Source organism: Lycorma delicatula, chromosome 11 (genome assembly GCF_047948215.1).
Source record: "Lycorma delicatula isolate Av1 chromosome 11, ASM4794821v1, whole genome shotgun sequence".
Lineage (NCBI taxonomy): Eukaryota > Metazoa > Arthropoda > Insecta > Hemiptera > Fulgoridae > Lycorma > Lycorma delicatula.
In genome coordinates, this window is record NC_134465.1 from 57,905,757 (window position 1) to 57,920,656 (window position 14,900).

The window sequence follows — 14,900 nt, forward strand, 5'->3', positions numbered from 1 at the left end:
GGAGTGAAGGTTTTAACTATCACCATCTGTAGTAAGAAAAAATAACTATAACAAATGTTTTTTAAAAATATGTATAATAAACTGTTGCTACCACTAAGTTACCATTTCACAAGAAATGGTAACCTTTAAAACTAGAATTGAACACTGTGAACTTAGTTTTCAGCTTGAAAAACGAAAAAGGTTAATTTTAAATCCAACTTTTGAAATGCTGGGTTTTTTCATCCTTTATAACTGCGTAGGATCACTTTAGTTTGTCCATTATCCAAGTCTCTTCAAAAGGATTGTTCAGGCCTTGCAGTCCTTCCAATACTTTTTCACATGTTTTTATCTCCATGCCCTTTCTGGTATTGAAAATTTTCATGTTGTGAGTTTCTTTCTTGTGAGTGTGATGCGAGTGTTTTTGTCCTTGATTTTTTGTTTAATTTTATCTTACCAGTGGTGTCTTCTGTTGTAAGGCCAATTTCCTTTAGATCCTCTCTTATTTCTCTGACCTATCTGCATCCTGTCATGTTTTGCGAGTCGAGGTTATATTGTACCAGCTGTTTCAGAAGTCTTAAATCTTGCATCCTCATGTTTTGTCCAAAGAATCCTAGTCTCCTCTTACACATGACATCAGTGATGAGTTCTAACTTTTTGTACATGACTGTTGGGTACAATCCACCACTGCCTGTCTTTCTGGTACTTTTTGTTGATGCAGATTCTTTCAATTATTTTGATTTTCTAGAGTCTGTCGATCTTTGATTGTTCATTCTGGTGGAGGTTCTGCTGCATATGTGGCTTCTGGTTTCATAACTGAATTGTGTCTTATTTTTGCATTTATGAATAGACAATTTTTACTGTAGGTGTACCAAGTTAATTTTTGAGCTTTAACTAGTTTGTTCTTGTTTGTACTGACGATTTTTTGTTTATTATTTTTCTGAGGTATTTAAATAGGGTTACTACTTTGACTTCATTACCATTTCCTCGTACATTTACTTCTTTTAATTGTGTTGGTTTGGGGAGGGGTATAATTTCTGCTTTTATTACAGTTATAGAAATTTTCTTTATGTATTTTTTATTATGTACATACTCAATGATTTTTTTTTTAATGCGTGCAAGAAAATGAATTTCAGAAAAAATAATGATTTATTACACTGATAAGTGAGCTTCTAGATCTTGAAGCTATTATCTAGCTCCTTTGTTGGTGATATATCTAATTTTTCATTTTTTTTTAAAGTGGAAAAATAATTAATTAAGAAACAAAATTAACTAATCCGTTGGTTTTCGTTTTGAAGGATTATTATTTCTTGTTTTGACTTCATTTTCTGTTTTGGATTGTTGTACTTATCTAAATATATATTTTATATTATCCATTAATATGCTTTGTATTAAACAGAGCTGCTATTCATTAATTACTTTAGATTAACAAGATTGGATGATATTAAGATTTCTGGTTTTTAGGAGTACATATAGTTTGGTCGTTGAGAAGAATTAACGAAAAAAATTATTGATTTAATTAAATTATTATATTTTATTTTATTGGATTAAAGGAGAATATATTTTACAGAGTTGATAACAGTTAGAAGCAGCAAACATTAAATAATAGTTACTTAACTTATCAATAATTTTTATCAGTTTATTGAGGCAGTGTCATGATTTATATATCTAAAATCCTCTTTCTTTTAATAGTTTAGCAGCTTGTCCTTTAACGTTAACAACCCTCTGAGTTGTCACTGCTACTTCTTCACTGCTACTGCTGCTGCTGCTGCTACTAAAACTTACGACCTGTAAATAACTAAAATAATAAATAAGTGAAAAGATGTTAGTTTCTTTTTTGTATCTATTTTAAACAAAATTAATAATTTTCATATTTAATTAATTCATTGATGAAAAACATATGAAATTATTAAAAGTAATTTTTAATTGTCAATTCTTTAGAGAATGATTATTCTAAAATAGATTTACAATTTGCTGTTAAAAATTATTAGACATGTATACGCAGTAGTAACAGCAGCATACATATGCCCTGTTTGGTCTGCTCAGAAGTAGAATACCTACCTGTTTATAAGGAACTGGCAAGTGAAACATTGAATTTGTCATTGTCACTCAAACAAACTGTAAGGTATGATGTGATTTTTTCAAACAGACCAGACATAATGCCTCCCAGATCCATTGACAACTTTTGGTAATAGTTTTTCATAATAATGTTATTATAGTGGTAATTCACAAAAACTAATCATGGTAAATATTGACTGTGGTTTGACTATTTGGAGAAGTAATGTAGTTTTTGTTCATCAAAGATTAAGTATAAACATGGAGATGCGCAATAATTCTACCTGAGGTATGTGAAGTAGTGATGAGACTGCTAATAGTACAATAATACAGTGAAGGGGATAAGTTACTGCACAGGACAGCGTAGGAAATAGCCAGTCACTGTAGCAGCAATCAAATCCCTCTCTGCCCACTGACTTTCTAAACTTTTATAAGTAATTATCTATATATTAAAGAAAATAATTTCATTTTTTTTTTTTGGTGCTTTTCTTATCAGCCATTTGTAGATCAATTCTGGAATAGTCTTTGCAGTACATTTCCACTTACATTGTTATTTCAGGGAATAACAATGTACTTTGATTTAATTTTGTGTACTTTGCACTTAATGTAATTCTATTAAAAGTTGATAATGCATATAAACAAGAACTCTTTGTATGAAATATTTTAAATTAAGGCAAATATATGGTAATATTTTTACTAATCTTTTATTTATTTGTTTAGGTGCAATAATGTTAATATCAATTTTCATAATAACAGTGAAATGAACTTAATAGACTGAATTTGTAGATAGTATTCTTTACTGAAAGTTAATATGACAATAAAATATAAGTTAAGAAAAAATGAATTTTCATGGAAAATATATTTCTCAGTAACTTAACCAGAACTGCTACAAATGCTACACAATTTATATTGAATTATATAATTCAAACTTCTACAATCTTCTCAGAGCTGGCAATAGCCTCCGCATTATTTATTGGAATGCAGGAGGCCTGAATGGCTGTATATTTTTACAACTTAAATGAAACGTCTCCCAGGCAGATGTGGATGTGTATTTTATTGCTGAAACAGGGGTTGCTGCAGAAACCCCGGAATATTACCAGACTAACTGTTATGCTGTGACTACACTTAAAAGATCCCATCAAATAGCATCATGAATCTTTATGGGAGTACAGATCAGCCTTATTGCGAAATGCAGTATCATGCACGAGATGGGGGAAAACAACACACTGGAGCTAGTCATGGTTGACATATGGAAAAATCTGCAAAACTTTACAATTTTTGGCTTGTACAACCCTCCAGGAAACTGTTCTTCCTATGAACTCCTGGAGAGAGACATTCAACTGAATGTCAAGAACACCATTCTTGTTGATAATAGCCTTCTGGATGTTTGGGTACACTACCTCTTCCTCTCATATTCAGGACAACTATCACAACCTGATTTGATTATCCACCCACGCTTGTTTGAAAAACCAAGGCCCTCTTGCTCGACAATGCTGGTGGATGTGGTCACAGAGCGCTTCTAGTCACAGTAGCCATGGCAAAGGTGCCATGCAATGATAATAGAGCCTTACACTGGAACTTTAAAAAGGTAGAGAGTAGGATAAATATGAAATGCTTACTGAATCTGTGCTTCAGGATTCTGTGATCGCAGTCTCCCTTGAAATAACCATTGCGGCTTTAAACTCATTCATCCTCTGGTGTGCTGGCGAGTATATCTCCCGGGGTCAAACAAAGAAATTCAATCCTTTCTGGACTTCAAGGCTTACTGAAGTCATGTTTTCTCAAGAAAACATGAGACGAAAGCCGCCAGAAAGCGGAAAGAACGAAGGTCAGTGAGACTTTATTATCCTTAGAAGAGACCAAGCGAGACTACAGAAAGAAAGAATAAGTGCCAAGCATTCTGCTATTAGGGGCTTCTTATCCACACTAGACTATTGAAAATACAGAATAAAAGCGCATCTATACATATCACATCTAAATAATGATAGTATTCGGAAAGTACAACAACCATTACAAGTGGCATGAACTCCCACAGTGATCCCAGAGATGTTGCTAATGTTTTATGTAAGCATTACGCTAATATTACCCGTATAAAAGGAGTCAAATTTGTGTCAAAAACACTTCTGAAGCATCCAAAAGTTTACGTCATGATAGGAAAACCATGGAATTTTTCGAAGCTGATTTTACCATCCAGGAATTGGATGATGCTTTGTCCCTAACCAAGCCAAACAAAACAGTGGGATTTGATGGAATATTTCCAGAACTATTAATTCACCTTGGGGATAAAGCTAAGGAACCCTGCTTGGCACTATAAACTTGACATGGCAGAATCATGTTTCACAGCAATGGCAAAAGGCATAAATTATCCCCGTATTAAAAATTGGTAAAGATGCCAGTCTAGCTGAAAGCTACAGGCCTATCTTCCTAATAAGCTCTTGTTGTAAAGTGGCAGAGAAGATGGTGATCAACTGTCTAAACCAGCTTATCAAAACACATGGAATTGTAGACAATGTTCAAGCTGGGTTCCGCAGACATTGAAGCCCTATGGACCATGTTGTTTAATTCACACAAGTCAGAAATGGATACCATAGAAAGATGTCTACACTAGCGGTTTTAGTCGACCAAAAGCAGTATATGATGTCATCTGGCGATGCCTGTTCATTCACAAGCTGGCTATGCGCAATATCTCTGGATGCTTATTCAAATGGATCAAGTCCTTTCTTTGCCAATGATTAATCCAAATGTGCACAACTATATTACTTCCAAATTAAACCGCAAATTAAAACCGCATTCAAAAGAAACACCTGGCACAGGGTGTTGTTCTAAGTTGTACACTATTCAACATTATGATCAATGACATCTTAGGCGCAATCAGAGAAGTACAAGAAGTCAAAGCCCTCCTGTACGCAGATGACCTCATCTGGGCTACTAGTAGTAATGTAAAGGCTTTGGAAATTGCCTCAATAAGGCATCTCTGAATCTTGAAATCTGGGCAACACACAATGCTGCTACTGTTAATACCACAAAAACTACATTCCAACTGTTCATGCTTTCCACAAAAGTACCAGCAATAAGTCTGTCCTTCAAGGGTCAACCAGTGGAAGAAAGCAACATTTCTAAATACTTGGAAATTTTCCTGGACCAATGACTCACCTGAAAACCACATGTTGAAAAATGTGTGGGAGGAGCAGTTAAAAGGACTCGTTTACTGAAAAGACTCACTGCTGCGAAATGGGGAGCTAACCAGGAAGTGTTAATGACAATGTATAAAACATACTATTCCTGCAGTACACAAGTGAGGTAACAGTCACTGCCAATTCTGCAACTGCATATAAGATGAACATTGTCCGGAACACTGCTCTGAGACTAAACTGGTGCTGCTAAATCCACCCTAGTGGCAGCTATGGAGGCTTAGACACAAATGGAGCCTCATCATGTTCACCATGAAAGAAGTGCACTGTGCTTCTGGGAATGTTCAAGAAGAGTGTATAAGCAACAGTGGGACAGTTATCAGCAAGCTACAAGCAGGCTCAAAACTCAAATTGCACCACTCACTGCATATAAGAACCTATATGAGAAGTATGGCCTGACACCTGTAGATGTAACACCACTTAAAACCTATCAAGATTCTTTCAACCACCTGCTGCAAGCTGAGTAAACTTAAAATATCATCAACTACCAAAACGCACCTCTTATGGGGCAGAATTAAAACAGGTTGCGCTCCAAACCATTCATGAAGATTATCCGGAACAAAAATGGTTTGCACATTTATACAGACGGATCATCAATACCGGGAACAGGAGAAACAGGAGCCATGTACTATTGCTGCCACTTCTAGGGACATCTTGCAGTCGGCGCTCTACAGAGCAATTATGATGGAGAGATTGCTGCGATTCAAGCAGCCACTACTCAACTTGAAATCCTTTCCACATGGAAGGCAGTTTTCTTTGTTGATTCGCAAGCAGCCATCTGGAACTTGTCATACTCTATAACTGACTGCAGAAGAACTTTGGAGTACAGGAAGACCTTAAACAAACTGGGATGTCAAGGCTGGCAGTTGAAATTCCAGTGAGTTCCTAGCCATGTTAACATATATGGTAATGAAATGGCTGACAAATTGCCAAAGCTGGGAACCCCTCTGCCTCAATCATCCAGCATTCCTTCTCTTGACTCAGGCAGAATGCAAATAAACTCTGCTGTCAATAAATGGATTGGCAAAAACTGTAAAGAATCAATGGCAGGCAAGAAATGGGAGAGCCTTGTCACACATGGCCCTATAAGCTGTAGCCTCCCTCAAGCAGTCAGTGTTGCTGCATTTAGAATAGAAACCAGACATGACTATCTGGCCTCACACATACATGAGATACAGGGTCCGACGTCTCCAGCATGCCAACTCTGTGACCACGAAATTATGGATGCACCATCTGGGGACCTGCAGTGCTCTGAGGACCACTCACAGAAGGATGATGAAGCCCCCATTTACACAGAAGCCCATCTGTATTGGTCAGCGCATCACAAAATGGCTCAACAGCCAAGAGTGGACATTAGTAGTAAGTAAGTATCTACCATATTATTAGTATTTTAATTAAGAACTCAACAAATTTTCTTCTATATTCAGTTATAAAAAATTCTTAACAATAGAAGATCATTTCAGTTGTAATTGCAGAAAAGCTCGTATCATAGATATGCACTCACTATCATAGATAAATGGGGGTACTTTTGTCTCTTGCACAATCCATTTTCACAATTCTGAAATACTGTGTAAATATGTGAAAACTTGATTTAAATATTGTTTTTTTGTAGTTTTTTTTTATGTATAAGACAATTTTCAGCAAAAAAAACATATAACCATAATAAAACTGCAAAGAATTATTTCTAGTTAACTTAATTAAATTGTAACAATAAATCCTATAATAAAATGTTAATTAATATATTGTGATCTGTACGTTCATGTTATCCATACATATGAAGAAAAAAACACAATTTTATTCATTCTATTGTAATATGATATGTAGTCTTTTTTCATAGTAATTGAATGTAAAAGATGTATTGTAAAAAATCAGAATTTCATTATAATTTACGAAACTATTCAAACAAGTATTTAATGAACATAAACAACAATCAAAAACTATATTTGTTTCAGATTTTAGGTAGACTCAAAAGATTTTTGTATGTCTCAAAATATATTGAGTAGCCCCTTTTTTTATCAACAGAAGTAATTTAATATTTTTTTTCTTTTCTAAAGTAGTGGCAAAGATTTATTTTAAGATTGAAAAGAAAGGATGAAAGCCAAAACTGAACTAAATTATTCTGTTAACTTCATTATAATATCTTTTCTTTTTACATATGCATTCTATGCATAAAATAAAATTTATGCATATGCATAAATAACATTCTACGAGTCGGAGCGTGGAATGTTAGAAGCTTAAAAAAGGTTGGTAGGCTAGAAAATTTAAAAAGGGAAATGGATAGGGTGAATGTGGATATAGTAGGAATTAGTGAGGTTCGGTGGGAAGAGGAAGGCGACTTTTGGTCAGGTGATTTTAGAGTAATTAACTCAGCGTCAAATAATGGGCAGGCAGGAGTAGGTTTCGTGATGAACAAGAAGATAGGGAGGAGAGTGGAGTATTTCAAAACGCATAGCGATAGAATCATTGTAATAAGGATAAAATCAAAACCTAAACCGACAACGATTGTTAACGTTTATATGCCTACAAGCGCCCATGATGATGATGAGGTAGAGTGTGTATACGAAGAGATTGATGAAGCAATTAAACACGTAAAGGGAGATGAAAATTTAATAATAGTTGGAGATTGGAATGCAAGCATTGGAAAAGGCAAGGAAGGAAATATAGTGGGTGAATATGGGCTGGGCAAAAGGAATGAAAGAGGGGACCGACTTATAGAATTTTGCACGAAGTATAATTTAGTAATTGCCAACACCCAATTTAAAAATCATAATAGAAGAATATACACTTGGAAAAAGCCAGGCGATACTGGAAGGTATCAGATAGATTATATCATGGTTAAGCAAAGATTTAGAAATCAACTCGTTGACTGCAAAACTTACCCTGGAGCAGACATTGATAGCGACCATAATTTGGTGATAATGAAATGTAGATTGGGGTTTAAAAACCTGAAGAAAAGTTGTCAGATGAATCGGTGGAATCTAGAGAAGCTTGAGGAAGAGGAGGTAAAGAAGATTTTTGAGGAGGACATCGCAAGAGGTCTGAGTAAAAAAGATATGGTAGAAAATGTAGAAGAAGAATGGGAGAATGTTAAAAAGGAAATTCTTAAATCAGCTGAAGCAAACTTAGGCGGAATAAAGAGAACTGGTAGAAAACCTTGGGTTTCAGACGATATATTGCAGCTGATGGATGAACGTAGAAAATATAAGAATGCTAATGATGAAGAAAGTAAAAGGAACTATCGGCAATTAAGAAATGCTATAAATAGGAAATGCAAACTGGCGAAAGAAGAGTGGATTAAAGAAAAGTGTTCAGAAGTGGAAAGAGAAATGAACATTGGTAAAATTGACGGAGCATACAGGAAAGTTAAGGAAAATTTTGGGGTACATAAATTAAAATCTAATAATGTGTTAAACAAAGATGGTACACCAATATATAATACGAAAGGTAAAGTCGATAGATGGGTGGAATATATTGAAGAGTTATACGGAGGAAATGAATTAGAAAATGGTGTTATAGAGGAAGAAGAGGAAGTTGAGGAGGATGAAATGGGAGAAACAATACTGAGATCTGAATTTAAGAGAGCATTAAAAGATTTAAATGGCAGAAAGGCTCCTGGAATAGACGGAATACCTGTAGAATTACTGCGCAGTGCAGGTGAGGAAGCGATTGATAGATTATACAAACTGGTGTGTAATATTTATGAAAAAGGGGAATTTCCGTCAGACTTCAAAAAAAGTGTTATAGTTATGATACCAAAGAAAGCAGGGGCAGATAAATGTGAAGAATACAGAACAATTAGTTTAACTAGTCATGCATCAAAAATCTTAACTAGAATTTTATACAGAAGAATTGAGAGGAGAGTGGAAGAAGTGTTAGGAGAAGACCAATTTGGTTTCAGGAAAAGTATAGGGACAAGGGAAGCAATTTTAGGCCTCAGATTAATAGTAGAAGGAAGATTAAAGAAAAACAAACCAACATACTTGGCGTTTATAGACCTAGAAAAGGCTTTCGATAACGTAGATTGGAATAAAATGTTCAGCATTTTAAAAAAATTAGGGTTCAAATACAGAGATAGAAGAACAATTGCTAACATGTACAGGAACCAAACAGCAACAATAACAATTGAAGAACATAAGAAAGAAGCCCTAATAAGAAAGGGAGTCCGACAAGGATGTTCCCTATCTCCGTTACTTTTTAATCTTTACATGGAACTAGCAGTTAATGATATTAAAGAACAATTTAGATTCGGAGTAACAGTACAAGGTGAAAAGATAAAGATGCTACGATTTGCTGATGATATAGTAATTCTAGCCGAGAGTAAAAAGGATTTAGAAGAAACAATGAATGGCATAGATGAAGTCCTACGCAAGAACTATCGCATGAAAATAAACAAGAACAAAACAAAAGTAATGAAATGTAGTAGGAATAACAAAGATGGACCCCTGAATGTGAAAATAGGAGGAGAAAAGATTATGGAGGTAGAAGAATTTTGTTATTTGGGAAGTAAAATTACTAAAGATGGACGAAGCAGGAGCGATATAAAATGCCGAATAGCACAAGCTAAACGAGCCTTCAGTAAGAAATATAATTTGTTTACATCAAAAATGAATTTAAATGTCAGGAAAAGATTTTTGAAAGTGTATGTTTGGAGTGTCGCTTTATATGGAAGTGAAACTTGGACAATCGGAGTATCTGAGAAGAAAAGATTAGAAGCTTTTGAAATGTGGTGCTATAGGAGAATGTTAAAAATCAGATGGGTGGATAAAGTGACAAATGAAGAGGTATTGCGGCAAATAGATGAAGAAAGAAGCATTTGGAAGAATATAGTTAAAAGAAGAGACAGACTTATAGGCCACATACTAAGGCATCCTGGAATAGTCGCTTTAATATTGGAAGGACAGGTAGAAGGGAAAAATTGTGTAGGCAGGCCACGTTTGGAGTATGTAAAACAAATTGTTGGGGATGTAGGATGTAGAGGGTATACTGAAATGAAACGACTAGCACTAGATAGGGAATCTTGGAGAGCTGCATCAAACCAGTCAAATGACTGAAGACAAAAAAAAAAAAAAAAATTACATATGCAAATGAAAATAAAATTAAAAATAATAGTTATATATTATGGATTATTTTGTTTGCTCATAAATGGGAAATATATAAAGTTACTGGCTAACTTATTATTAATTATTCTTCTTCTGTTGATTAGCTGGAAAGCTGGAAAGTTTTTTATAGTTGACCTCAGGAGATTTGTAGAAAAATTAAGGAAAAATTATTTTGATTAAACCCCTCTCCTCAGAATAAAGATTAAAAAGAGGGATTGATGCCAAAAGAATTGGAAACTAGTAATCTGGCAGGGATCTTTTCCTTTAAGACTAAGCTACTGCAAAGAAGAGGAAATGCTACTGCATTTCCTTACACTAATAGGTATTTACTGATTTGTGTAAAGAAAGGAAAATAATTGTTTTTCACTAGTTACTAACCTTATAGTATGTATACTATATTAAAATTATTTGTACAATTTTTTTTTAATGTACATAAAATAAAAATGAATTTAATTTATTACAAAGTTAACTTTTTTCACAAACACTGGTTCCCGAAGGTGTTAAGAAAGTGCTTAAAAATTAATTGCTTGCCAGAATTTTGTCATTTATCATATTCTTTTATTTAAAAAAAAAAATCATATTTGTATTTGTAATGATGCATTTTGTTTGTTAATTTTTAAAATATTTGATTAATTATAATAAAATATAATATTTACCTTCTTTACTGGATTGAAACCACCCTTTTTCTGTAAAAAAAAAAAAAATGTGCACTATATTTTTGGTTTACTTATATTTACTTTCATTAATTAGTTTGTTGGGACTCTTTTGTTACTAATTTACTTTTAATCATTAGATTTCATTTTAAGTAAAGTTTTATGTTTGTTTACAACTCTAATTTGTTTTTTTGAGAGAAAAATTCTGATAATTTTATTTTACTAAGTTTTTATTTTCTTCTATTTTACTTTTCAGTACTTTTTTTTATTTTTTATTTTACTTTTCAGTTCATGGACAGTAATAATCATATAGTTATTTTTTGTTCTTACACGAAAGAAGAGGAGAAAAATTTATTTTTATAACATCAAAATCTTGAGTGTGAGGTTATGAACTGTTGGTCTTAAGGATTTCTAATCTGGTTCACATTTTTATAATTTATGATTGACTAAGTTGAAAGAAAATTGCTCTTCAGCTTAATTTGACTCTATTTCAATTTGTCTGTTTATTTTAACAAAACTTGTGTAAATTTTATGTGATTTTAATGAAATTTTACAGTATAATCCTTCAATCTGAGAAAACAGTAAGAATATGATTCCTTGTCTAGTTGCCACTTACTGGATAATTATTGTGTATTGTATACTGATTATTGCTTTGCTAAATGACTGGTTGTCTGTTTTAAATAATAGCTCGGAGTTATATTATATTATCACCTTTTGCTTTTATATTAAGAGCTGGTTTCAGGTCCACACAGTTTTTAATTTATATATGACCAAAAATATTAACATAACACAAAATAGTAGAACTAACAACAGACGTAGAATAAGTAAATAACAGCATAGTTATAGAATAAACAAAAAATGATTAAAATTGTACAGTATTTTACGTTTATAATTGTATTTTATAAATTATTTTTTAACAATTTGTTATAGAGAAAGAAAAAAAATTATTGTTCTACTTACACCAATAACTGGAGCTGCGGTGACTCCTGAACCGAAACTTTCTGTAGCAAAGTTTGATTCAGAGTAAGTATCAACCTTAAAAAATTAACTTAACATTAGTTTTAAGTTAAGGTAATAAATAATATATTAATATTGTATTAATATATATATATACATATAAATACAGTATTAATATATTATTAATACTGTAACAGAATTAACTTAATTCTACAATTGCATCAGTGAATAACGATCATTCCAGTTTGGCAGGGAAGTTGTGTTACAAATTTTCTGGTTGTTAGGGTTTATGTTTTCTAATTTTTTTTTTTGTTTGTGATATTTGTTGATGTAATTGTCGAATTTTATGTAACGACTAATGATGTGGAATCCATGAAAATCGACTTTTGGTAAGAGGTTTTCCTGTTACTTTGTTTGGTGGTTAAGTCGTTTTTTTGAATTTAATTGGCACTGTGGTCAGTATGTTGATGAATTATTTGAATTTTCAGAAAGTTATATATATAAAATTAATGCAAAATAAATAATATTTTTATTATTTAACCGGCTTTATGATAAATGTTTTGATTTTCCGAGTCTTCTTATTTTTAAACATGTATTTTCTGTTTTAATTTAATGTTGCATTTATTAATTCCACTAATTTTATGAACTATTAAAAATATTAATGACTTGCAGCAACATGTTTGTCAGGACTGACAATAATGCTTACTTTCTCTTGTAAGAGGTAGACAGTTTAATACCTTGATATTTTAAAGCTAGGAGGTATTTAATACGGTCTCCCAGTAACTATTTTGTTTTTGGGTCCTAATTTATGATGCATCCTAATTTAGCAATTTGGAGATATATCAACTGCTTGCAGAATCATCATTACATGTACAAGAACATGGCTGTTTACAATCCATTAATCAAACAAATATCATCTATAGTAAATTTTAGAAATTTCTTGAATACCATATTTATTAAGAATACATTGTTTAACATTGATAATCTTATTATTGTGAATTATTTCATTTATTTGTTATTTTCATTTCTTAACCTTTTATTCTCTAATTTAATTGTCTCTAAATTTTAATTTATTGAAACATATTTATTACGCCTTTTGGTGCTCTAGTATGTTCCTGTTTTGTTGCTGCTCTAATTATGATTGATTCATACTCCTAACCACATGTTTTTATTTAGTGGTAGTTTTTGTTGCAGTTAAAAAAATAAAGATTTATTTATTTAAATGAGTTCTTTAATCAGAAAGTAATCAATTGATTTTTTTATATTAAAAAATGGTACTTTAAATAATAAAATATGATAGATTTGTAAATTCTTTTCTTCTGGTATAAATCCTAAAAATTGATATAATAAATGAAAATTTATATACTGAATGGTTATTCCTAATAATTAAAATTCATTAAAAATAAATAAATAAAATTATGGCTACTTTATATCTTATTTTTATCCAGAGAATTCAATGTCTTTTGTTGTATTATTTTAGAAATACTATTATGCTATAAACAAAAATATAAATATAATCTATGAATTGAATTGTAGCTACTTTTGAATATTTATGAACTTAAAAATACATGCTCATGTATTAGTATGAAATATGAAAGCTGATAACAGTACAGTTCAAAAATGATTCCTTTGTGTACATCCAAGTGTTCAGTAACAAATTTTCTGGACTTTTCAATTGTTATTAAAATAGTTGGAATCATTATATATATTTCATAAACTTTAATTTGATTTAATTGCAGGTCAGTATAAATCCAGAATTGTAATGACTCTTATATTGAAATTAGTCTAAAGTATAATGTTTTATTATAGAATATTTAAAAAAAAGTAATATGTGTAATTTTGCACAGGCATTTAAAAAAGATTTTTCTTATGATTTTCCTTGTTACCAAAACTTGTGTCCAATGCCCAATGAACATAGTGTACAGCAAATAATGTGCTAAAACAATAAATTAACAGCAGAATTTAATTAGTCCATTTGGGTCATTGGGTATCGGTTAACATAATTTTTTAACACCTGACCTCAGATTAAACAAGAGAAAAACTAGACCTTAATTGGGCATGGATTTTGTTGAGAGAGGCAATATAATCTCAAAATATGAACCAAAAGGTAATTAATTATTTATTGTACCTGACTTGTAACTGATTCATATCCAGAAGCTCCATATCCTCCAGATCCATATCCTCCAGCTCCATATCCTGAGGCTATTACATCTGCGCCTCCAAAACCTGAAGCTCCATATCCTGATGATACATATTCAGAAGCTGCAAAGTCTGTTGCTTCATATCCTGTAGCTCCCAATCCTAAGCCTCCATATCCTGAAGTTAAATAGTCTGAAGCTGCAAATCCTGATGCTCCATATCCTGATGAGGCAAATTGTGAAGCTGTTAAATCTGCAGCTCCGATCCCAAAACCTGTAGTTCCAATTCCTGAGGATATAAAGTCAGAAGACGAACTAGTAACACTTTCTGAAACACTTGATTCTGTATAGACTGAATCTGTTATCTGACCTGTTAAAGCTGCTCCTGAGGCTGTTGCGGCTGCAATAGCAGCATCAGAAGAGGCTGCATAATATGAAGATTCTGCAGATGAATACTGCAAAATAAAATTACAATATTTTTTAATTATAATTTTTAATGTCAAAGATTTTTCTATGAAAAAATCTAATTGTTCATCTTTTCCAAATTCAAAATTAGTTATATAGAAATCATAAGCTATTCTGTTGATGAGAAGATTAAAAAATATTTGCTTTAGCATAAAAAATGTTTAAAAAAAAGTAGCAAGTAATAAGTAGCATTTTAAGGAAAACAAAAATACTGCATTCTTTAGAGATAAAATAAAAATTTAGAGTAAAATTAGTTTAAGTCAAATTTCTAAAAAGGTATTTTCTCCCTTATTTATGAATATGTATATTCTCTCTATGACACACACAAAAGAGAGAGAGAGAGATATATTATGGTAGCTTCAATAA

General features: G+C 32.2%; 1 protein-coding gene across 50 annotated transcripts in view; it reads right to left on the minus strand.

Moving 5' to 3' along the window:
- Nucleotides 1-1,483: 1,483 nt before the first annotated feature.
- Nucleotides 1,484-14,900, minus strand: part of LOC142332050 (uncharacterized) — a 56,922-nt gene continuing 43,505 nt past the window's right edge. For 49 of the 50 annotated variants that reach the window (XM_075378222.1, XM_075378196.1, XM_075378180.1 and 46 more), the window contains 4 exons: nt 14,060-14,524; nt 11,935-12,009; nt 10,978-11,007; nt 1,484-1,764 (listed from right to left, as the gene is read on the minus strand). In XM_075378222.1, the coding sequence (XP_075234337.1) occupies nt 1,645-1,764; nt 10,978-11,007; nt 11,935-12,009; nt 14,060-14,524 (690 nt within the window). In that variant the 3' untranslated portion in view covers nt 1,484-1,644. Of the gene's footprint in view, nt 1,775-10,977; nt 11,008-11,934; nt 12,010-14,059; nt 14,525-14,900 lie in introns of all 50 variants that reach the window. The other variant, XM_075378181.1, reaches the window with a different exon arrangement.